The 23,849-nt window shown below is 41.1% G+C and overlaps 1 protein-coding gene across 4 annotated transcripts in view; it reads right to left on the bottom strand.

The window, feature by feature from the left end:
- The window catches only part of DOCK8 (dedicator of cytokinesis 8), a 219,939-nt gene that overhangs the window by 32,434 nt on the left and 163,656 nt on the right, over window positions 1-23,849 (bottom strand). For all 4 annotated transcript variants that reach the window (XM_060014659.1, XM_060014663.2, XM_060014660.1 and 1 more), the window contains 9 exons: window positions 21,825-21,980; window positions 19,867-20,006; window positions 14,039-14,208; window positions 10,552-10,694; window positions 8,484-8,666; window positions 8,021-8,153; window positions 6,967-7,054; window positions 2,036-2,132; window positions 296-430 (listed from right to left, as the gene is read on the bottom strand). In XM_060014659.1, the coding sequence (XP_059870642.1) occupies window positions 296-430; window positions 2,036-2,132; window positions 6,967-7,054; window positions 8,021-8,153; window positions 8,484-8,666; window positions 10,552-10,694; window positions 14,039-14,208; window positions 19,867-20,006; window positions 21,825-21,980 (1,245 nt within the window). The remainder of the gene's footprint in view (window positions 1-295; window positions 431-2,035; window positions 2,133-6,966; window positions 7,055-8,020; window positions 8,154-8,483; window positions 8,667-10,551; window positions 10,695-14,038; window positions 14,209-19,866; window positions 20,007-21,824; window positions 21,981-23,849) is intronic.

Here is a 23,849-nt window from a genome sequence, read left to right as displayed (position 1 = left end):
AACAAAGTTTGCTCAACTGATTTCCACTCTCATGTCTTCAGTGAGTGGCCATTTCAAATTTCTATAGTTGGGCCCACATTTCTAGTGTGAGAGGCACTGTTTTTCCTCTTTATGGTGAGTCCTGTAGAATCAGTGTATCTGCTTCCTTCCTAATGAGCCTTAAGACTTTTACCGTAGTGTCACTTAACACAGTGGTCTGTGGGTTTTGGTGCACCTGAAGCAAGAAACGTGAAGCTAGATTGATGAGAATCTTAACTCTTAATTAAGAGTAAGAAAGCAAGTGTCCCATGTTTACCTTGGCAATGAGAGCACGGAGTGTCGCAAAGCAGTGAGTCAGGTAGGTGGTGCTCTGATCACAGCTCAGAGAATTCACCAGGACCCTTAGCACGCCTCCCAGCAGGTTGTCTTTACAGTCCAGAGCCGAGCTTGCCTGGGGGAACAGAACAGCATCAATGAATCCCTGTGCTGTGCCCATGAACTGAGGGGGAAGACACAGGTGGGTGCGCTTGGCAATTCGCACAGGGATGCTGATGTTTCATCTCTCTCCGTCTATGATCTTAAGGGTTTGGGAAAGCACCCCGTATATCGTCCACTACCAGGCGAGCTGAAGACCTATTTCCACATGACTTTATTCCAAAACTCCCAATTGATTTGGGATTTATGCCTAATTCTGGGCTGCTAAACCAAGTTATAAGGTACACCTTCCCCCAATCCTGGGCAACAGCTTTTGGAATGTTCTTTCCTTGTATACAAGGCACAGCTTTTCTTGTGGGCTTTCAAACCACAATTGTGGGCTTCCCATTACACTGGGGGCTGCTTGTGGCAGTGATGTTTCTAAATAGAAGCTTATTTATCAGCTGCAGCAGGACTAATGTCCCCAAGATCAATGATAAATAAGTTTCAGCTTCCTTTGAAAACTGTAAATACATTTTGAGGACTGGGGTTAAGAATATAGCACTCAAAGCAGTATTGTATAAAGATATAATCAACATGATGCCAAGTTGTTTTTTTTTTTTTTTGCGGTACGCGGGCCTCTCACTGTTGTGGCCTCTCCTGTTGCGGAGCACAGGCTCCAGAGGCGCAGGCTCAGCGGCCATGGCTCACGGACCCAGCTGCTCCGCGGCATGTGGGATCTTCCTGGACCAGGGCACGAACCTGTGTCCCCTGCATCGGCAGGCGGACTCTCAACCACTGTGCCACCAGGGAAGCCCGATGCCAAGTATTTGATAACAAGTATTTATCAAAGGTACCATATACATTTGGTCTTTATTTTTGTACAATAATCATTTTTTAAAAGATAACTTAAAAGTTGGATTACTAAGTTCAAATATGTTTCGACAATATTTCTTCTTCTAGCCCTCTAATAAATGATTTTTCATTGGTAACATGTAAGGACTCATTTTTCAGGTTAACTAAAAACCCATTATCACCTAGATGTCTTGAGAATTTCTGGAAGCATTCACTTAGAAAATGAAATTAGTATGGTGAATTGTATTACTATAAAATTCACATTGATATAACACTTTTCTACAGCAGGGATGGCAAATTCATGGTACAAATGATTTTTCTTCACTAATTTGTGTCCAAAACAGACATCATTAATCACACTTAGCACTCCTTTTACCTAGCCCAGTCATAATCTTAGCTCCCATACAGACATCAACTATAATTCAAATGGAGTTGACCTATCAAAAAAAACCCCTACCACCCCTATTCTAGATACTGAACTGTAAGCCCACCACCCACATTATAAACTTTGCACATGTGCAGGCAGATTTAACTACGAGAGTCAGTCTTTCAAGCACCTAACTCTTTCCAAGCAAGCTTCAAGTCAATGAATCCATAAGGATGTTTGGTAAGTATCACTGGAATTTTTAAGGTGGACACTATTGTAAATGGTAAACTGCCCAATTTCATTTAAACAAAAAGCATTTCATATCTCGTTTATTTCTTTCACAATTTTCTATAAAGAATTCCTTATTAAATTCTAGTAAACATATTCACGTTGAATAGATCAGTTGTTTGTTGTCCTCACCTGGATAATGTTTTCCTGCATATCCAGGATGATTAAATTTGCTTCGGTAGCTAGATTGCCACTGATCAAGGCTTCTTGATCTAACTCTGCTTTTGTTCTAAGAAACAAAAAGAGGTCAAATTAAAGTGCCTATCAAATCTGGCCATTTCCCAGTGATGGTAATCTATATTCTAAGTGTAAAGAAATCTTCTGAAGAGTCAATCTTGAAGTGAAAACAAAGCAGCCGGTTACTGGTAACTAAGGAATATAGGTGCCTTCTGTAACTGGTGTCTGGTTAAAAAGGCTTTCTAGGTAAAGTCTCCAGGCCATCCCCATCCCCCCTACTATGAATAATGATAATTTAAAAAATAACAAAAAGGGTAAAAAAGCAATTATTGGTTATTACTAGCAATTAGGTCAGCCAATCAGATTGGTGCTTAAAGCTTCAGGGTCGGGCTTGCCTGGTGGTGCAGTGGTTGAGAGTCCACCTGCCGATGCAGGGGACACGGGTTCGTGCCCCGGTCCGGGAAGATCCCACATGCCGCGGAGTGGCTGGGCCCGTGAGCCATGGCTGCTGAGCCTGTGCGTCCGGAGCCTGTGCTCCACAACGGGAGAGGCCACAACAGTGAGAGGCCCGCGTACCGCAAAAAAAAAAAAAAAAAAAAAAAGCTTCAGGGTCATTCTTGCGTTTCACCCATGAGAACCATCTCCTGATCTGAGCCAAGAAGCCTCGGCAACAAGCTAGAGGAGGTGAGACTGGGTGTGATGTGAATGTGGCTAATCGCGATGCTGCTTGATTCGGAAAGGATGATGTTTCAGAACTGGGTCAGGGAAGAGTCAGTGTCTTGGCTTTCCAAAGACTGCCTTGGGGTTGCACAGTCAAGTATGGGCCTTTTGTCCTTTTCCAATGGGAAGCAAGGTTGCATTCCTGTGGGGCAGGCCATCTAACATCCTGCTGGACGTCAGTGATTATTACCCACGAGGGAATGGGAAATTACCTGGTGCTGCTTCTCTATTAGGTTCCTTTTTAAAGAATCAGAACATTTTATGCATTAATTTATCCATTCTCATAAAATCCAAGTGAAGATGGAAAGAGACATTTTGTATCTCCTGAATATAGTGGCCAGGAAAGGAAAGTGTGAAGAATTAACTTTCCCAAGATGTCCCAGTGGCCAACATGTTGCCATAGGGGTTGGGGCATCCTGATATGAGCTCAAAACTCTTGATCCAGGATCATCACTTAGCTGTGCTTGAGTCCCCTTCACCCAATGATGGGGGCATTGCTATGGCTTACATACCATCAAGGGCTCAGAATAAATATTTCCCTGCATAATTTTAATTTTTACTTTTGGTTGTGTTGGGTCTTTGCTGCTCTGTGTGGGCTTTCTCTAGTTGTGGCGAGCGGGGGCAACTCTTCATTGCAGTGCACGGGCTTTTCATTGTGGTGGCTTCTCTTGTTGCAGAGCACGGACTCTAGGCATGTGGGCTTCAACAGTTGTGGCATGTGGGTTCAGTAGTTGTGGCTCGCAGGCTCTAGAGCGCAGGCTCAGTAGTTGTGGTGCACGGGCTTAGCTGCTCCTCGGCACATGGGATCTTCCCAGACAAGGGATCGAACTCGTGTCCCCTGCATTGGCAAGCGGATTCTTATCCGCTGCGCCACCAGGGAAGTCCCTTCCCTGCGTTTTAAATGTTTTCACTATGGAGAACAGCATGGAGGTTCCTTAAAAGACTAAAAATAGAACTACCATACAACCCAGCAATCCCACTACTGGGCATATACCCTGAGAAAACCATAATTCAAAAAGAGTCATGTACCACAATGTTCATTGCAGCTCTATTTACAATAGCCAGGACCTGGAAGCAACCTAGGTGTCCATCATCAGATGAATGGATAAAGAAGATCTGGCACATATATACAATGGGATATTAGCCATAAAAAGAAACAAAATTGAGTTATTTGTAGTGAGGTGGATGGACCTAGAGACTGTCATACAGAGTGAAGTAAGTCAGAAAGAGAAAAACAAATACCGTATGCTAACACATATATATGGAATCTAAAAAGAAAAAAAAAGGTCCTGAAGAACCTAGGGGAAGGATGGGAATAAAGACGCAGACCTACTAGAGAATGGACTTGAGGACATGGGGAGGGGGAAGGGTAAGCTGGGACAAAGTGAGAGAGTGGCACGGACATATATACACTACCAAACATAAAATAGATAGTTAGTGGGAAGCAGCCGTATAGCACAGGGAGATCAACTTGGTGCTTTGTGACCACCTAGAGGGGTGGGATAGGGAGGGTGGGAGGGAAGGAGATGCAAGAGGGAAGAGATATGGGAACATATGTATATGTATAGCTGATTCACTTTGTTATAAAGCAGAAACTAACACACCATTGTAACGCAATTATACTCCAATAAAGATGTTAAAAAAAATTTTTTTTAATTAAAAAAAAATGTTTTCACGCTTAGGATAGGCTCTGTGGTCCCAAGCTGCTCTACATTTTTTCCTCATTCTCCAAATGATAATATTTGTGTAAAATAAGTGAAGTTTAAAAGCTACTTTTTATTAATTTACTGGAGGTTTAGATTTAGAGCAAAGCTATCCAAAAGAAACACAATGGGGGCCACATGTGTCATTTTCTATTTTGTAGTAGCCACACCAGAAAAAGCCAAAAGAAACAGGTGAAATTAATGTTAATATATTTTATTTAACCCAATATATCAAAGAATAGTCCATGTGTAATCACAATAAAACTTACTAATGAGATATTTTACATTCTTTTATTTGTGCTACGTTCAAAATCTGGCATGTATTTTTCACTTATAGTACTACCTTGGCTATTGTACTGGACAGTGCAGATCTAGAGTGACCTAATCTGGATTTTTTTTTCCAAATTTTTAAATTGTGGTAAAATACACATAACACAAAATTTACCACCTTAACCATTTTTAAGTGTACAGTTAAGTACATTCATATTTGTTGGGCAACCATCACCACTACTAGTTTGATTTTTAAAAAGCCATTTTTTTAAAATGATGGCTCTCAAATTTGACTACACAAGAAACACCTAGGGAGTTTCACCACATACTGATTTCTGAGTCCTGCTGCTGGAGATTCCAAGCTAACTGTCCTGGGGTACACCTGGGAACTGGGAGATTGTGAAAGCTCCCCAGGTGATTTTAATGTACAGCCCAGGTTGAAAATGACTGCTCTAAAAGAAACAGAGCCAAAATAATTGAAAAGTGATCCGAAAGAAAAAAGGTGAAAGACACCACTATTATAATTACAGAAGTTTTCCAAATAGCTTAATTTAGCAGTTACAATTTTACTATGTTTTCTCTTTTTAAAAAATCACCCCTGAAGATGATCAGAGGAGAATCATTAGCTCTGATTATGAGCAGTCCATCCCGTAGCTCAGGGCTGAGACTTGACCTGGAGCGGTTTGGTGCACCCTGCATGGAAAGTCTCAGTATTGTGTTGTTTCTGCAGCAAAAGGGAAAGGTCTCCCCAAACATCCACTCACACAGCCCAGGCAAACATGCTTTGTTAAGCTCTTCTTTTAATCTCATGGCCTAACCACCCAAGCAGTTCTGTGGCAACTAACTACATACAATATTTCTTTAATTTTGGGGGGGCAGGGGGCGGGTTTCATTGCCTGAACTAGAACTTATGCACTCTCAGAACCAATATCTTATAAATCAGTTCAGGGAACTTAGAACAAGCATAAAATACCCAAACCAAATGGATATTGTTCATAAGACCAACAACTGGGCTGTGCAAGTAACACATACAATAAAAATATTTACCTCCTTAATGTTTTAAAATAAATTTGACTCCCAAAAGTCCCATAAGTGAGCCAGATTGATTCATTCTTGTGGTAACAACCAAGATAGTAACATATTTATTTACAAAACAACACTGCTACTCAAGTCTGCCCCATCTCCCATCCCTCCTTATGATGGGCGCTTTATACACCATGGGGATACCCTACCTATGCCTTGTCAAGTGTGTGTGTGTGTGTGTGTGGGGGGGTGTCTTTAGCCATATAATGTTTTGCCAGTGAACCCTAGGATTCATTAGGCTACCTGTTGCTAAGAGGAGCAGCTGATATGTGCTATCTATTCAATTTCATTTTAGCACTCATATGTCCAAATTGTTGCACATATAGCAATACGTATATAGCATATATTGCAATCCAAGCAGGATTTTTCTTCTTTCATTTCATTTTAGCATTGTTTTCTGATAATACATCATAATACAGATCCGTTGTAGGACACACAGCAAAGTATAAAAAGGAAAACATCACTTACACATATTCTCAACACCCAAAGAAAACCATGGTTAATGTTTTGGTAAATTTCCCTCCAGTCTTTTAAAAATGTATTTACTATGTGTAGCTGGAGGTTTAAGATTGTACTCTAAAAACAAGTTTCTGTTCTGCTTTGTTCACTTAACATTGTATCATAAGCATTTCCCATATCATTAAAATGATTTGAAAACATTTAAATGCCAACCTAATATTTCATTACATATTTCCCTATTCTTAAGCATTAAGAATGTTCCCGTTTTTTTACAATTTTATGTAATGCTGACATAAATGTCCCTGAATATACATCTTTGTACACATTTCTGGAGTGTAAATATGGATTGAAATGATGTGGTCCTGGGTACCCTGTCCTGCCTCATCAGCGGCTTTTCTTAAGCTAGCTGAGATTGCTAAATATTAGTTTTCTTTAAATGCTTATCAGTGTGATACATGTTTAAGGGCTGGAAATCATAACTCTTTATACCTTTGATTATCCCGGGTCCCTGGATGAACTGAATTTACACAGATAATGATGTTTCATTTTCTTACCCTTGGAAGGATGTAGTTGTTTCAGTAATACAAGTAGCCTGGGAAAAATAGTTTTGAACTTTAGGTAAAAGTAGTACAAAGTTGCTGAGTGACTTACTTATCTAGCTTCTCATTAGCTTGCCGCCAATGTGTCTGCTCTTTCCTCCATCTCAAATTTTCATTTAGGCCTGGAAATCGGTCATTCCCTAGGAGTTAAGAAATGCACGACAGGAATTTGATTAGCAGTAGCAAGATAACCAGAAGTTCCGTAACAAGCTCAACTGAGAGGACTCAGCATCACTCCTCTGGCTAATAAGAATCCATGCTGGGTGCTGGTGGGAGACGAAGCCCACAGCCAAGTCTGGGCTGACCTGCTCTTTGATTGACAGGCTAGAGCTTAGAAGAACACCTGCCCTTCTGGAGTGTCAGCAAGCACATTTCTCATGAACACAGGGTTCTGGTGAAATTGGGGGTTCTCCCTGAATTATTGAAAAGGAGAGTGTTTGTGTTGAAAGAGGGTGTCCAACCACCACTGAAAAAGCTCGTCTCCTTCCAAGTTCCCTACCATGGTGTCCCACTGCTAGAAGGAGCTGTCACTCTGCTTTTCTTGAGCACAGTGAATAAGACTGAGGGTGCCTGAACACTTCACTCTATCCTACAGAGAAGAGCTCAGCTTTTTGGAGATCATTCCTAATGTGGTGAGATCCCTGAAGGACTGGCACACTCTGAGACCGTTGCGAGGATTGGATCCATTCTAATAGTGCCCTGCATGATTTGAGAAGATGATCTTGGAACCAGAACTATCCAGTAGAACTATCTACATAGACTATTCAAATATCCCGGGGGGAAGTGTCAGCCTTGAGGGAGACACCATTAATCTCATCCTATGACTCACATTCTCGGACGGGACCTTTTACCACCACCAAGTTTGAAACAGAAGATGCCATTTGAGGACATTTCCAGGGTTCTTGTGATCTCAGGAAAGGAGCTTTCCCTTAGAGGAATGGGGCTACCATCACATACATCTTGCACAGAATCCCAGAAGCTGCTTGTCTCTATTACCGTAACATCTTAAGAAAGTGATGGTGTCCACTCATCATGTGGGGAGGACACTCCTTCCCACAAAGGGTACAAAGCTCTGCTGACAGCAGGGAAGGGCCGATCCAACACACCTGGAGCCCGGCAGCGCCGCATCATCTCCCCTCTGGCCCCTTCCCCACGGAGCAAAGCCTCTTCCAGCCTGGCCTTGACATCCCTCGACTTCTGCAGAACTTGGGTACTGACTTTGTCAGAACTCTGTTTTCCCTGGATCGGACAGAAGCAGAAGGACATTAAGTTTGGTTAGATCTCTGTTCAAGGGGAGAATCCTAAAGACAGAACACTTCATGGTGACATCAGCCAGTTTGGACATGTGCTACACAGACACGCCCCGAAGGCTGAAATCCTGTTAACGGGAATGAGGTTCTCTCTGCAGAAGGAAGAGATTCTTTGCCGGTGGAATTATCATAGCTAGATAGGTTATGGATATACAAATAGGCTATGGACTTTAATACAGAAATAAGACAAAGTTAAGGAGGCCCCCACTGCCCAAACAGAGGGGAACAGTGACAAGACAAGATAGAACTTGAGCAATACCTTGTATTCAAAACATGAGACACAGATGAAAAGGAGATCTAAAATCCTGTTTAGTTGCATTGATGGCAGGTCAGCAATCCACTTCCTAAGGAGGCTCTGATCGGCATTTTTCATGATCCAGAGGAAGCAAATCATGAGGTTTCGGGTCGTGTCGGCATTCAGCATGTTGTACTGCTTGTAGGGCTGAAAGCAGGCAGATTGGGAGATCGAAGTAGGGCAAGAGGCCGAGCAGCAGACACATTGAAAGGGATGCTATTTCCTAAGACGCAGTAACGGTACTTTTCCTTGACGGGGATGTTTCCGGGAGCTCTGCCCTCCTCCAGCCGGGGAGGCCATGTTCTTTTGAGCTGGGCGACTCTGCAAAGGGGCTGGCCCGGGGCAGTATTCTAACCAGGCTTTCAGCCAGGGCACCCTCTGTTTCAGGAGCAGTGTGGTCTGGTGGTCTGCCCTGGACCTTGACCATGCCCTCCCCCAACCCAATCTCAGTGATAACACAGGGTCTTCCCAGCTGTGAGATCTTCAAGTATTATATTTCTCCTTCAAGCTGGCGACTGCAGGGTTGGACTTATAGCAGAGAACTACCCTGGCTGGTTTCCCGAAATACCCTAACTGTTCCAGATTTAGCTTCTTTGTCAGAGTCCAAAGTATAAGGGTCGTGAACTGCTCAGCAGATTAATCAAGTGCATAATTCAGCGGAGGCCTCTGTAATGTAACCACAATTTATGCTCTCCTGCGGGGGGGGGAGGTGTAGGGGCTCAGGCTGTTTGCTTTCATACTTTGGCTGCAGTGTTCATTTCAGAGTGCTGAGCACACTTTCTGTCACTCATCCAATCAACACAAAGGATAATATGTGATTCACGTGGCATAGCTAACATCCAACGGAATGTAGTGGTGAAGCTGCAGTGAGGTATTAGTTCGTATGTGAGGGGAATGGTAGGTCTGGATGGGAATGATAGGGCTTACGAAATTACTTTAGTTTTTCTGAGTCTGGCCACAAGAAGTGAAATCTTTAGATGTATTGAGTATACACACAATATTCTAACTTCATAGGAAATAACTTCTAAGAGGTGAAGGTTCTTGGGCTTTTGAGTTTCTCTGTTGGAGACAACAATGTAAAAGGCACACACCACCTCAGGCAGCTAACTTTGGTAAGAAGGTAGGAAGGTGGAGGAGGTCATAAAGCACACCATATTTATTCAACTGTAGGATGACTGATGTCAACTCTCCAGTGTTTCTTTTCTCTTTTTTCACCTCCTGTCCTTCAACTCTCATGGGGGTGTGTGGGGAATGGGGGAGTGCTGGAGGGAAGAGAAGAAAGTCACCCAGCAAAGCAGAATTAGGTTGAGAGGCTGCCTTCCCGGGAAAGAACTGAGCTGAGTTCTCTGCAGATATGAACGCTACACTGAAATGCAAAGTTAAATTAAGCTGGAGGATGCAGCACTGTCTTGACAAAAGGATTGTCAGAGCTCAGCAAGGAACAGAGGTAGATCCCACCTCAAGTGAATCAGAGGTTGTATTCCTGCACGAGCCCCTCTTCAAGCCCATAGCGTCTGTGCAAAAGAACAGAGCCAAACAACTCTGCTTAGGCTCTCTGGGGACCTAGAAAAGCTGAAGAAGCTTAAGACACACCCTACCAAGTGACCGGCCTCCTTCAATCTTTTTGTTTAAGGCAGACACAGAATGAATAATATACGCATAGAATAAACACAGTGCCAGCCTCCCACCTGAGGGAGCCTAGGTTTGATCTCCTTTGCAATATCTCAGGTTTTCCAAGTTCACCTTTCTTGGTTTTCTGAGCCTTGAACTTGGCACCACTGAAACTGCCTGAATTTGATCTGTGAGTCTCTTGCTGTTGCCAGAACGCTGCCTGACTGTGTGCTGCCTCAACTGTGCCATTTCCCTTTCCAACTGCCTCACAATGATTCCTTCTAGCGTCAAGCAATGAGGCAGAAATCTCACTGCCTGCTCTATGCTGGGTTCTGGTGGGTGAATTTAGGAACAAGCCCATTAAAGGATGGGAAAAGACACAAAATGAAAAATAAACGGGAGAAATTGTGCACCAACATACCAGGGAAGACAGCATTGTTCCACTTGTCTTCAAAGTAAAATTCCCAGCTATGGCTAGTGCCACATTCTGGTTAATTGCACTGGTCCCTTCTTGCTCTTCATCTGAGCCATTGGTACGATTTTTTCCACTGCGGGCATCTGCAGCTGCAATTAAAATACTATTGGTCTTACCATATGATCCAGCAATCATGTTCCTCGGTATTTACCCAAAGGACTTGAACACTTATGTCCACACAAAAATCTGCACATGGCTGCTTATAGCAGCTTTATTCATAATTGCCACAACTTGGAAGCAACCAAGATGTCCTCCAGTAGGTAAATGGGTGAATAAACTGTGGCACATCCGGACAATGTGCTAGAAAGAAACGAGCTGTTAAGCCATGAAAAGGCGAGGAGGAAACTTAAACGCATATTAATAAGTGAAAGAAGCCCATCTGAAAAGGCTACATACTGTGTGATTCCAACTACACGACATACTGGAAAAGGCAAGACTATAGAGACAGTAAGAAGTTCAGTGGTTGCCAGGGGTTGGGGGAAGGGAGGGATGAATAGGCAGAGCACAGAAGAATTTTAGGGCAGAGAAACTAATTTGTATGATACTACAATGCTGGATACATATCATTATACATTTGTCCAAACCCTCAGAATGTACAACACCGAGTGAAAGCTAATGTAAATTATGAATTTGGGGTGATTACGATGTCTCAATGTAGGTTTATCTATTGTAACAAATGCACCCCTCTGGCGGGGGATGCTGGTAATGGGGAGGCTGTGCATGTGTGCAGGCAGGGGGTGTATGGGAAACCTCTGGACCTTCCTCTCAATTTTGCTATAAACCCAAAACTGCTCTAAAAAATAAAGTCTTAAAAAAATCTTTCTTGCCATCAAGCCAAAGATGGTATTACCCTATGTTCCCTACCCACTGCCCCATGTGTGACTGACACTTAGTTACTAAGGTCAGCACAGTCATTTTAAACCTGAAATTTAGCATTATTTATCTGCTACAGGAAAATAGCATCTATTTATCACCTGTTTATTCCTGTTTAGCATCTATAGGAAAAAGTAGGCAGTCTAATAAAAGAGAGAACATGTCCAGCACAAGATTAGGCTAGAAGTTAATTTTTCAAACTGAAAAAAAATTTCAAAGCTTTCATAACACTTTTCTATAATATGATATTTTTACTTCATTCGTATATTTCAAATAATGACCAAATAGAAAGGAACCTATAATCACAGAATTAAACAGTACCTTATAGAATAACAAGCTATTATCACAAATTCAGCAATAATTTATTAAAATTTGAATGTTTGAAATAAATGTTAATTTATTGTATCCATGTAATATAGATGTATCTATATTTATACATAGGTCTAGATGTATGCAAACAAAATAAGGACCCACCATTTAAAAGGCTCGTTTTAAGACCATTATGAATCATACACACAGAAAGTATTATATTTGTTTAAGCAGTTTTGAGAAAAGTGTGTTAAAACACGTATGACTGATCCATTAAAAACCTGTAATTTTATTAGACCTGTCAACATGATAGTATTTTGACTTTCAATTTTTCATAAAAACTAGTGTCAACAGTATTTTCACCTGCCAAACTTATAAAAACAGAACTCAATTTTTAAAAATAATAATTCACTGTTGTTTTTAAGTCAGTTGAGTTTTTAAACACATGGTGAAATGAAGAGATGTGGCAATTATTCAAGACCTGATAACTTTATCAGGATTAATGTGAGCATACGTTCTCATTTCCCCTAAATGTGCACAGGGTCATGGTTACAAGACAAGGAGAGGAGAGGATAGAAACATTTGCTGCCAAAATGCTTTTATAGAAGTTCTCTCATTTCATCTTTATCACAACCCTAAGATATAGGCATTGTTATCACATGTTTACAACCGAGGAACGGAAGGGAAGGCATTAAAAGGCTGAGGAACTTTCCAAAGGTCATATATAGTAATAAATAGGCTGGAATTTGAATTCAGTTGTATCTTTTTAAAAAAATATACTGTATTCTTATTAGTGTCAATCGAAAGATTTCATATGTAACAGATGCACTATATTACCTCTAATAATAGAATACTTATACTGTTTTCCCACTTGTCAGCTACATCATGACTATAAAGTTCAGTGCACACGTAAAGAAACCATTGAGACTTAAAAGGCTCAAAGACCAAGTGCTGAAAAGTTTTGATCCCAAGTCACTGATTTGGAAAATTCTAATCAACAAGGAAGCTTAGGATAATGCATGCTAATGTGATTCCCTGCTTTGGGAACAAACAAATCACAGGTCTTCAAGTGAAGCTTTCTTGAAAGGTCCAGGCAAAATCCTAGAAATGGTCTGCAAGTCACCTGCCATGCTCTGAATCGCATCTTTAAATCTTGAAGACAACTCTGCTCTCCGTTTGCCCTCCAGTCAGGCACTGCTACAGGAAGCTCCACGCACCTCACCCTGCAGCCGGCTCATCTCTTGTGCCAACCTTGCTTCTGTAATTTCCCTGCCCATTTTTTTCCTCATTCTATGAGCTAAAGAATTGTCACCACAAGGATTTTAGAAATAATTTAGTCACATAGGACACTTTGCATTTGCAGGAAGCAAGAAAACACGGATGGTTCTAAGATTCCGAGCATCATTGCTTCCAAGGATACTGGGCTCAATAAGCGTTCCTTGGGATCCTTCCTCGGTTGAGAGAACAAGCAAGGTAATGTTTAAGAACTTCCCTTTGCTGAGGAAAAAGCAAGAACCACTCTGAAGTGGCCAGAATTGTGTGTGTGTGTTGTGGGGAGGGTAGGCAGATGGGCTTGTCTTTCTAAGGTCTCAGGTAAGATGCTCTTTTTTGGGAGGGGGTCATTTTGTTTGTCTACATTCCCTAATCCACACAGTAACATGCAAATAAACCCAGGAGATACACAAAGGCCTTTCAGACAATCTATCCTTTCCTCTTGTGGCCAAGTGGGAGATACTGACTTTCAACCTTAGAATGAGCCTCTTAGTGCCAAGGGCAAAATTCCTCTGCCGCGGCAGAATCTCCTAAGCGTGTCAGACACAATGCCTTTTTTTTTTTTTTGCATGGTACAAGTGTTTAGACTCATTTGAGTCTGCTTCTTTCCTTCAAAGCTCATAAAAGAAAAAAAAGAAAAAAGGAACAACTTTATTTCAAGGCATTAGAGCACGGATCTCCAAAAGAAATAATTCTGTTATTATCTTATCCTTTGTGGTGTATGGTCTATAATGTTCATCATATACCAGCAGACCAACGAGTGAATGAATAAACAAACAATTTCTAAATGAAAAACATATACAGGTCTATGTGCCTTAAAAAAAAATACACTCGTTGGGGCCTATGTTAAAAAAGTCGGTGTTGGGAATTGCTCACACAAGCATGTCAACACTGGAGCTAGTAACAGAAACCTCATTTCAGTGGGGCATTTGGCAAGCGCTCCCAACAATCAAAAGAAGGAAACAGAAGGCATTGTTACCTGTAAAGTCACAGAGCTGAGGCAAAGCATCCAAAATGATACCAACCAAAGGCAGGTAGAGGGCAGCAACTTTGACCTTCACCTCCGGTTTGACACAACGCGGGTCCAGGTCGTGAGAACTGAGCAGGCTGTGGATGGCACTGACAGCTTTCCTTTGCACTTTGCTGATCCTATTGGCACCACACAAAAAGCCAAAGGTTAGAGTGAAGCGAGGTTGACCAGAATGCTCCTAAACAATGGGGTGACGACGTGAAAACCAAGCAAAGCAGGGTAGGGGCCTACAGAATCCAGAGACAAACTGCCTGTGTTCTTCCTGGCTCTGCTGTTAGCATGATGTTTAAAGTTCACCATGTTGTAGAACCAGTACTTCATTCCTTTTTATTGTTGAATAATATTCCATTGCATAGTCAGATCACATTTTATTTATGCATTCATCAACTGATGGACATTTGGGTTGTTTCTATTTTTGGGCTATTATGAATTATGAATGCTGCTATGAATATTTGTGTGTAAGTTTTTGTGTGGTTATAGGTTTTTTATTTCTCTTGGGTATCTACCTGAGGGTGGAATTACTGGATCATCTGGTAACTCTATATTTAACCTTTAGAGGAACCACCAAACTGTTCTCAACAGTGGCTACATCACTTTACATTCCCACTAGCAGTATAGGAAGGTTCTATTTTCTCTTTGCCAACACTTGTTATTATCTATCTTTTGTATTACAGCCATCCTAGTGGGTATGAAGGTGCTAGGAACTGAATGTTTGTGACCTGCCTCCCAAATTCATATGTTGAAACCTAAGCCCTAATGTGATGGTGTTTGGAGGTGGGGCCTTTGGGAGGGCTTTAGGTCATGACAGCAGAGCCCTCATGAATGAGATTAGTGCCTTTATAAAAGAGACCCCAGAGAGCTCCCTTGCCCCCTTCTGCCATGGGGGTGACACAGCAAGAAGATGGCCATCTGTGAACTAGGGCGTGGGTCCTCACAAGACACTGAATCTGCCAGCTCTTGATCTTGAACTTCCCAGCCTCCAGAACTGTGAGAAATAAATTTCTGTGGTTTATAAGCCACCTATTCTAAAAATATTCTATGATATTTTTGTTATAGCAGCCGAAAGGAACTAAGACAGAAGGGGTATTTAACTAATTTTGATATACATTTCCCTGATGGCTAATTACGTTGAAAACCTTTTCACGTACTTCTTGGTCACAGCTTCGTTGGAGAAATGTCTATTCTGATCCTTTGCCCTTTAAAAAACTGAGTTATTTGTTCTTTTATTATTGAGTTGTAAGATTTTAAAAATATATTTTAGATACAAATCCCTTATTAGATCTATGATTTGCAAATATTTTCTCCCATTCTGTTTGGTGTCTTTTCACTTTCTTAATGATGTCCTATAAAGCACAGACGTTTCCATTTTAATGAAGTCTAACTTATCTCTTTTGCTGGGTGTATTTTTTATGTCAGATCTAAGAAACTACTGCCTAATCAAATTTCATGAAGATTACCCTTAAGATTTCATCTAAGAGTTTTATAGTTTTAACACTTACAATTAGGTCTTTCATCCATTTTGAGTTAACTTTTGTATATGGTGTGAGATAGGGGTCCAACTTCATTCTTTTGGATGTGGATATCCAGTTTTCCCAGCACCATTTGTTGAAAACACTATTTTTTTGCCATTGATTTTTTTCGCACTCTTGTTGAAAAATCAGTTGACTATAAATGTAAGGATTCATTTATAGACTCAATTCAATTTCGTTAATTTACACAGATCTATCTTTATGTCAGAACCACACAGTCTTGACTACTTTTGCTTTGTAAAGTTTTGAAATTGGGACATGTGAGTCCTCCAATTTTGTTCTTCGTTTGCAAGATTGTTTTGGCTATATTGGAGTCCCTCGAATTTCCACATGAATTTTAGTATCAGCCTGTCAATTTCTGTAAGGGCCAGCTGGAATGTTGAGAGGAATTGCACTGAATTTGTAGATCAATTTAGGGAGTATTGCCATCTTAACAATACTAAATTTTCTGATCCATGAATACGTCATGCCTCTCAATTTATTTAGATCTATTTCTTTCTAAAGTGTTTTGTAGTTTTCATTGTACAAGTCTTGTACTTCTTTTGTTAAATTTATTCCTAAGAATTTTACTCTTTTGATGCTACTTTAAGTGGAATTTTTCTTTTAATTTCATATTGTTCATTTCAGGAGTATAGAAATACAGTTAGTTTTTGTATATTGATCTTATACCCTGCAACCCTGCTGAACTCACTTATTACTTTTTTTTTTTTTTTAACAGTAGGTCCTTGTTGGTTATTTTAAATATAGCAGTATGTACATGTCAATCCCAAACTCCCAGTCTATCCCTCCCTCCCACCCTTCCCCCCGGTAACCATAAGTTCATTCTCTAAGTCCGTGAGTCGCTTATTACCTTTAATAGTTCTTTTAGTGGGTTCTTTAGGATTTTCTATAAACAAATCATGTCATCTGTGAATAGAGATAGCTTTACTTCTTCCTTTCTGATATGGATGCCTTTTATTTCATTTTTTTGTCTAACTTCTCTGAGTAGAACTTCCAGTACAATGTTGAATAGAAGAAGCAAGAGTGGACATTGTCTTGCTCCTGACCTTAGAAAGAAAGTATTCAGTTTTTCACCAATAAGTATGATGTTAGCTGTGGGTTTTTCACAGATGCCTTTATCAGGTTGGGGAAATTCTCATATATTCCTAAAGGGTGTGTGAAGTGTCTTTTTTCAGGAAGAGTTAACGGATTTTGTCAAATGCTTTTTTTCAAACTTTTAATTTTATATTGGAGTATAGTTGATTAACAATGTTGTGATAGTTTCAGGTGTACAGCAAAGTGATTCAGTTATACTTATACATGTATGTCTATTCTTTTTCAACTTCTTTTCCCATTTAGGTTGTTACATAATATTGAGCAGAGTTCCCTGTGCTATATAGTAGGTCCTTGTTGGTTATCCATTTTAAATATAGCAGTGTGTACATGTCAATCCCAAACTCCCCAGCTATCCCTTCCCCCAACCCTTCCCCCCTAGTAACCACAAGTTGGTTCTCTAAGTCTGGGAGTCTGTTTCTGTTTTGTAAATAAGTTCATTTGTATCATTTCTTTTTAGATTTTGCATATAAGCAATATCATACGATATTTCTCTTTCTCTGTCTGACTTACTTCACTCAGTATTTATTCACCTATTTAGATGACTGAGTGGGTTTTATCCTTTATTCTCCTCATATAATGTATTGCATCAATTGATTTTCAGATGCTAAACCAATCTTGCATTCCTGGGATAAATCCTACCTAGCCATGGTGTACAATCCTTTTTATATGTTGTTGGGTGCAGTCTGCCAGTATTTTTTGAGGATATTTATATCAATATTCATATTTGTCTGCAGTTCTCTCCTGATGTCTTTGTCTGCTTTTGCCATCAGGGTAATGCTGCTTTTATAGGATGAGCTGGGACTGATGAGCTGGTGTTCTCTCCTCTTCTATTTTTTTGGAAGAGTGTGTGAAGGATTGGAATTAATTCTTTAAACATTTGATAGCGTAACACAAAGATGCTAGATAATTTCCACATTCTGGAAAACCACTACGGATTTAATGATATGTGGATGTTTGTGGATACCCCCAGGTAAGGGGGGCTCCAGAGAGATCCATTAGAAACTAGACCTGTGGCTCCTTTTCAGGAGTTCAGGTACTGAGATGTGTCCCACTGGCCTTGCGCCTCATATGGGCAGGTGTTGGTGAGTCTACTAATTACATTGGCAGCAAAAGGAAGTACTGATCAAAAGGAAATATTGTCAAAGGATAAGATGTTTCTGAGATTTTCACCCACATGGTAAAGTCCGTGATGGTATTTTTAATGACTCTCCAGGAGAGTAACTGACAACACCGCGATCAGGGATTACTGTGTCGCCAAAGGAGTGGCACTCTTAATTAGTTTCCTCTGGGGGGGGTAGAAAAGGTACCTTGTGTGTATTTGTGTGTGTGTATACGTGTGAAGAATGTACCTACCTGATTGAACATAATCACATCATGGCTTCTGAATATACTCTACTCTGTTGCTAGTATTTAAAATAACAGCAACAATTTTAGGAGGAATCAAAACAGATGTAAAGGCTGTTTCCTTAGACATTTCACTAGAAGAGAAATGGAAAATAGAAAGTACCGTTTATGTAAATACTAAAGAGCACTTTTAGAAATCACGTAAATCCATGCTATTAAAGGACAATTAAGACAAAGCATGCGTGTGTGTGTGTGCGTGCGTGTGTGTGCGTGCGTGCGTGCGTGCGTGTGTGTGTGTGTGTATGAAGGCAATTTTCTTTGTGCGTAAGCCTCCTTCTCAGCGCCTTTCAGCATATTTGTCAGGGCACTTTGTGTTGCTGTGGAAATTTATGTTAGCTACAGAGTAGAAAGTTCTATTGAGAAAACTGAGAGGAGTTTAGTTAGGGTTGAGAGAAGACGATGAAATTGAAGCCTTGGAAAATGAAGCTCTCTAAGGATACACTTGACACCTGAATTTCTGGAAGGAGGCAGAATTCTGAGCTAAGAACATCAGACTTCCCACAACGACCTGCTGGGCGACAGAGACCTACATTCACTTAGGCAATATCAGGATGGGCAAAGCACTTAGGACACATTTGTTATTGAAGTTACACAATCTTGCGCTCCTGCAATTGCTTCATACAATGATGTCCTGTTTTTGCCACAAAATTATAAGCACTTCGAGAGAACTTGAGAGTTTCCAATCAGACAAGAACCTATAACATACAGCCATGCTGCCGTTAGTCAGCGTGCTCTATTCCAGTGTCCTCTATTAGCAGAGGAAGGAAGAACGTAGGCACTGCAGGAGTAGGTTCCCAGGCAGGGAGGTGATGTGGTATAGGAGGGTGGGCCCTGAGGAGGGACTCTCAAGACCATGGCTCTAGACTTGGCTGTGCTATGTAACTTTTGGCAAGTTCCTTCAGTTCTGTGGGCCTCATGTGAACACAAAAAGGGCTGAACCTAAATTATTTTCCAATCCTAAGGCTCCTTGGATTTGAGCCCCTGAATGGTGAGCTCTCTGGGGGCAAGGGATTTTGTCTGTTTTGTGCACTGAAATATCTCTGATATATTCCAACACTCAACTATGTCTGCCCCATGGTAGGCATTCAGTAATTGCTGAATGGAACGTGTAGTATTGTGGAAGGCATTGTCTGCTTCTGTCCAGTCAGGTCTGATCCTTTGGGCTTATGGAGCAGAAGAAAAGAAGGAAAGAACAGAAGTCCCAGTTCATTGACTTCAAGTCCAGATATTGCCACGTGCCTACAGGTGATCAGGTTTATAAGCAGTGAAAGAACGTGTAAGCCCTGGACCTGCGGCATCTCTCTTAGACTGGGAAGGTCTTTTTGCAAGAAACCTAATCTGGACACGGGGCAACTACCTTCTCATCAGTGGCCACTTCCTTTGTTAGCACTGATCCAAACGGCACCTGGCTGCTGCCTCTGTGTGCACGTATCACCCAAGTCACGCACTAAAAACAGTGCTCCTGCTTCTAAGGAGCTCACGAATCAGCATCCCTGGGAAAACTAGTAGAATTGGAAACTTCCTCTCAAAGAACAGGAGGTTGAAAAGAGCTATTTTATGGTTTCTCTCCCTACCCCGTGCCTTTCCACATTCCTATAGCAGCATTTTCTCTAAACGTGTCTGCTTCTACTCTTTGGAACCGGTGAATGGCGGAGATTTTCGCCAAGCAAGAGAGGCTGAACTGCAAACTTTAGTAAGGAGCAGCTTTTTTTTTTCCTTTGTGTTCCATTATAAATGTCTGAAACATACCCTTCCCCTTCGGCATCCAGGGCAGCGGCCAGCTCGGTAAAGAGAAGCCCAGCGAGGAAGTGCTGCTGGCGGTACTCTGGTGTCAGATCAAACATGCTGGCAATCTTCTGGTCCTGGAAACTGGAGCAGGAGCTGGAGTTCTACAGAAATGCAAGGAGCAGTTCTATGAGTGACAAGAACTGGAATTAAAATCATGATGGCTAGTGTTTATTGAGCACATGCTATGGCCAGGCTCTGTAGGCACGATGCAGCGAAGCAGGTACCACTTGTGTCCCCATGTGACAGATGAAGAAACTGAGACTTAGAGCGTTCACTCTGCGTTCCCAGCAAAGAGGACTGAAATCCTAGGATCACATCTGGACAGGGAAATGGGGACTCTATCCAATGCTATGGCTGTGAGCAGGTGATTCCTCTGTAACCAACTGCCCCCTTTATTTAAGGCTCCTGTTACACTTCTGAAGATGGCTTACATACATTCTCTGAATTTTGCTGGCCTGGAAACCAGAAGCAGCGTCAGGCAGGGAAGTGTCAGATTGACCAGTCCTGGGCAATTCCTGTGTTGTTATCTTGGGGTCATACTTTGTATGTCACTAGGAGAATCCAAAATGTCTCTGGAAAGCCTTTCCGGTTTGGTGAGGCTGGGGCAGTCAGAAGGGGAATGTGGGAGACGACCCAGGGCAGAGCTGGCACGTCTGGAACAGCTGCTTGTCAGTGAGCTCTTTCCCAGTTCACAGGAAGATGGTCATGCAGTGCACATCTGGATCATGTCATTTGGCATGAATAGCTAAGAGTTTTAAAAAATTATTAAGACAAGCCTTCTCCTTTGGGCTAGTATTCAAGGAATATGCATCAGAAAGAAAAGCTAAGAAGAAGAAGTCTTGCCTGCTGCTCTGAGCTACTGATTTGTTCCCTATAAATGGAATGTGACTATTAAACAGCAGTTCTTTAAAGTTTTTCTAGAGGACACTAGTCCCCCGAATCATCGATGGAGGAAAAAAAAGATTTCCAGAGTCCAGTCATATTGGGAATCACTGCTTATCATACACAGCCTCCCATTTCCTCTCCTACCCCACAGGCATTTATAATTTATATGAACAAGTTAGAGACACTTGGATGTCCTACTGCAAAGAAACCTGTTAACACAGGGTTTTCAAAATGGATTTGTCTTTGGAATTCTGTATTTGCATAATACCTCTTAACATCCTGTAGAATCTGGGGCCCACCAAACTTAACCTGCAAAATATTGTTCTACAAAAAAAGATTGGCCATGTCAGTCAAAGCCTCCTCTCTAAATTTTAATACAACTGTTACTCTTCTGGGCTGATGAAGAAAAAGACTTGTTGGAAATACACTCTCTATAAAACAGAACATTGATTAGTTTACAATGAGATCTTTTTAGTGTTTCAAGAGCTAAATTATCTGGAATATGATTCAAGAAGGAATCATCTCATGCCGAATTCCATTCTAAAGCAGAAACAGCAGAAAGTTCTAGGATCGTTCAAAGATATAATATCCATGTTAAAAACCACTACTAGATCATTTGGGAATCAATATAAAGGAAGCTGTCATTTCTTAAATTTTATGGTGTTGAGGTTTAGGAAAAGGGAAGTGAGCAAAGGAGACTGTCAAGCTAGAGTGGAAAGATGACTTTCAGACAAAAGGAAGATCTGTGACTTTTCTATGAATTACACATTTTTCGTAGTGCATATGGATTCCTTTTGCTCTATTTGACCTCAGCAGGGATCCTTGGACCTAGGAAGAAAACAATCACGTAGCTTGTAAATGACTAGTCAGATGGCACAACTACGGGCATACTTGTGTGCATCTGGAGCAACTGATCTGGCTTGAATAGCTCAATTTTTCTTCTAATTAAGAAGACCAATCTTTACAGGAATAAATGACTAAACTAAGCTATTTCAATGAAATAGCTTAAACAATTTTTCCAGATAGCCGATTACCTGGGAAGATATGGAGGGACAGGGAGACGCTGGAGCAGTATCAGTATTCATAAAGAAGAGGTTCAGATTGAGGTAATGTTCGTGGCTGCAGAGAATTCTCAGGAACTCTAGCCTCATGGAAATGAGCATTGGAAGGTTGTTGAGCTTGGCTGACAGCTGGGAAGAAAAATGAGGAGAGAAAAGAGGTGTTTAAGGTGAATGGAGTTGAGGTTGACAGACACAAAAATATCCTTTCTCCCCAGATTAAGGCAATCAATCGAATAAAAACGAATGGGACAGGGCAACAGATGTCAAACTCTGCATTACCGGGAGGCCCAGTAAATTTTCATCCATTACTGTTCCCTTTAATGATTCTAGTCTAACAGCTGTCTGAAATGAGTCGCTTACTGCGACTCCCACCCTTGTCAAATCTCTAAGACCATGGCAAGCCTGTGTTAAAAATAATCTGGAGGTATGTCTTCAGTGTAACACAATATAATTTCACAAAAATCCCACTGTGTCTGAGAAACTAAATGAAAGGAGTTGACCCTACATGGGGTCACACAAAACTAATGGAATAGGACTGGATGACTTCAACGCCACAAGTATTCTTTTGTGGTTTCTAATTAAAGGTCCCCCTGGGAAGTTCTCAAACCAGTTCCCTAGATGAAGGCATCAAATTACTTAGAATCTAAGTATGTAGTCCCTGCATAACAGCCAAGGAGTTTGCCCCAGAGTGGGAGAGGAGGAAGCGGAGGAGAAAGAAAGAGAAAGCTGGAAGAGTTTCCAGGAAAAATCTTCCCTTAAACAAACCAACCCTGAAATAAGCAATGAAAAGCTGGCAAAGGTGACAGTCTGGAAGAGATCTCTTGCTTCCCTCAGGTAGGCTGACAATTGAAGGACCGAGACTCTATGGGCTGTGACTCAGAGACAGCTTCCCTTAAGGCAAAGCAAGGAAAGGAGGGTCTTGATGGACCTTCTACCTCTTAATATATCATTATAAATACTCTGCTGCTGCAGCACAGGAAACCAAGCATCTCATCCTTACACATGGCCATGCTTCCTCTTCATGCACTTTAAGAGCAGTTTTATAAACTATACAATTTAAATGAGCACATATTTTCAGTCATTTTAGGAAAAGCCATTGTGTTACGGCATTTTGCCTATAGAATCTGCAGTTAGACGGTTACTGGAAACAAATGAATACCATTATGTAGTATAGAAAAAAACAGAATATATGACTTCTGTGTAAAAACATTTACCAGAACCCGTACTCTTGTCAACGTGCATTACTGGCTGATTTTGGACCAATGGGAACACCAGCAAATTGAACTGATTACAACTCGGTCTTATGCCCATCACTTAATGTCCACTCATAAAGTTGTTGGGTCAAGCCAGCTAATAGAATTTGAAAGCATAAGATTTTTTTTTTTTTTTTACATTTGAATAAGCCTGTTTTAGATCTTTTATTTAAATTATTCTTTTTTTTTAACATCTTTATTGGAGTATAATTGCTTTACCATGGTGTGTTAGTTTCTGCTGTATAACAAAGTGAATCAGCTATACATATACATACATCCCCATATTTCCTCCTTCTTGTATCTCCCTCCCACCCTCCCTATCCCACCCCTCTAGGTGGACACAAAGCGCCGAGCTGATCTCCCTGTGCTATGTGGCTGCTTCCCACTAGCTATCTGTTTTCTATTTGGTAGTGGATATATGTCCATGCCACTCTCTCACTTTGTCCCAGCTTACCCTTCCCCCTCCCTGTGTCCTCAAGTCCATTCTCTAGTAGGTCTGCATCTTTATTCCCATCCTTCCCCTAGGTTCTTCATGACCTTTTTTTTTCTTTTTTTTTAGATTCCATATATATGTGTTAGCATACAGTATTTGTTTTTCTCTTTCTGACTTACTTCACTCTGTATGACAGTCTCTAGGTCCATCCACCTCACTACAAATAACTCAATTTCGTTTCTTTTTATGGCTGAGTAATATTCCATTGTATATATGTGCCACATCTTCTTTATCCATCCATCTGTCGATGGG

Source organism: Delphinus delphis, chromosome 6 (genome assembly GCF_949987515.2).
Source record: "Delphinus delphis chromosome 6, mDelDel1.2, whole genome shotgun sequence".
Lineage (NCBI taxonomy): Eukaryota > Metazoa > Chordata > Mammalia > Artiodactyla > Delphinidae > Delphinus > Delphinus delphis.
The sequence above is the reverse complement of the archived record's forward strand: the minus strand, read 5'-3'. Positions and strand labels throughout refer to the sequence as shown.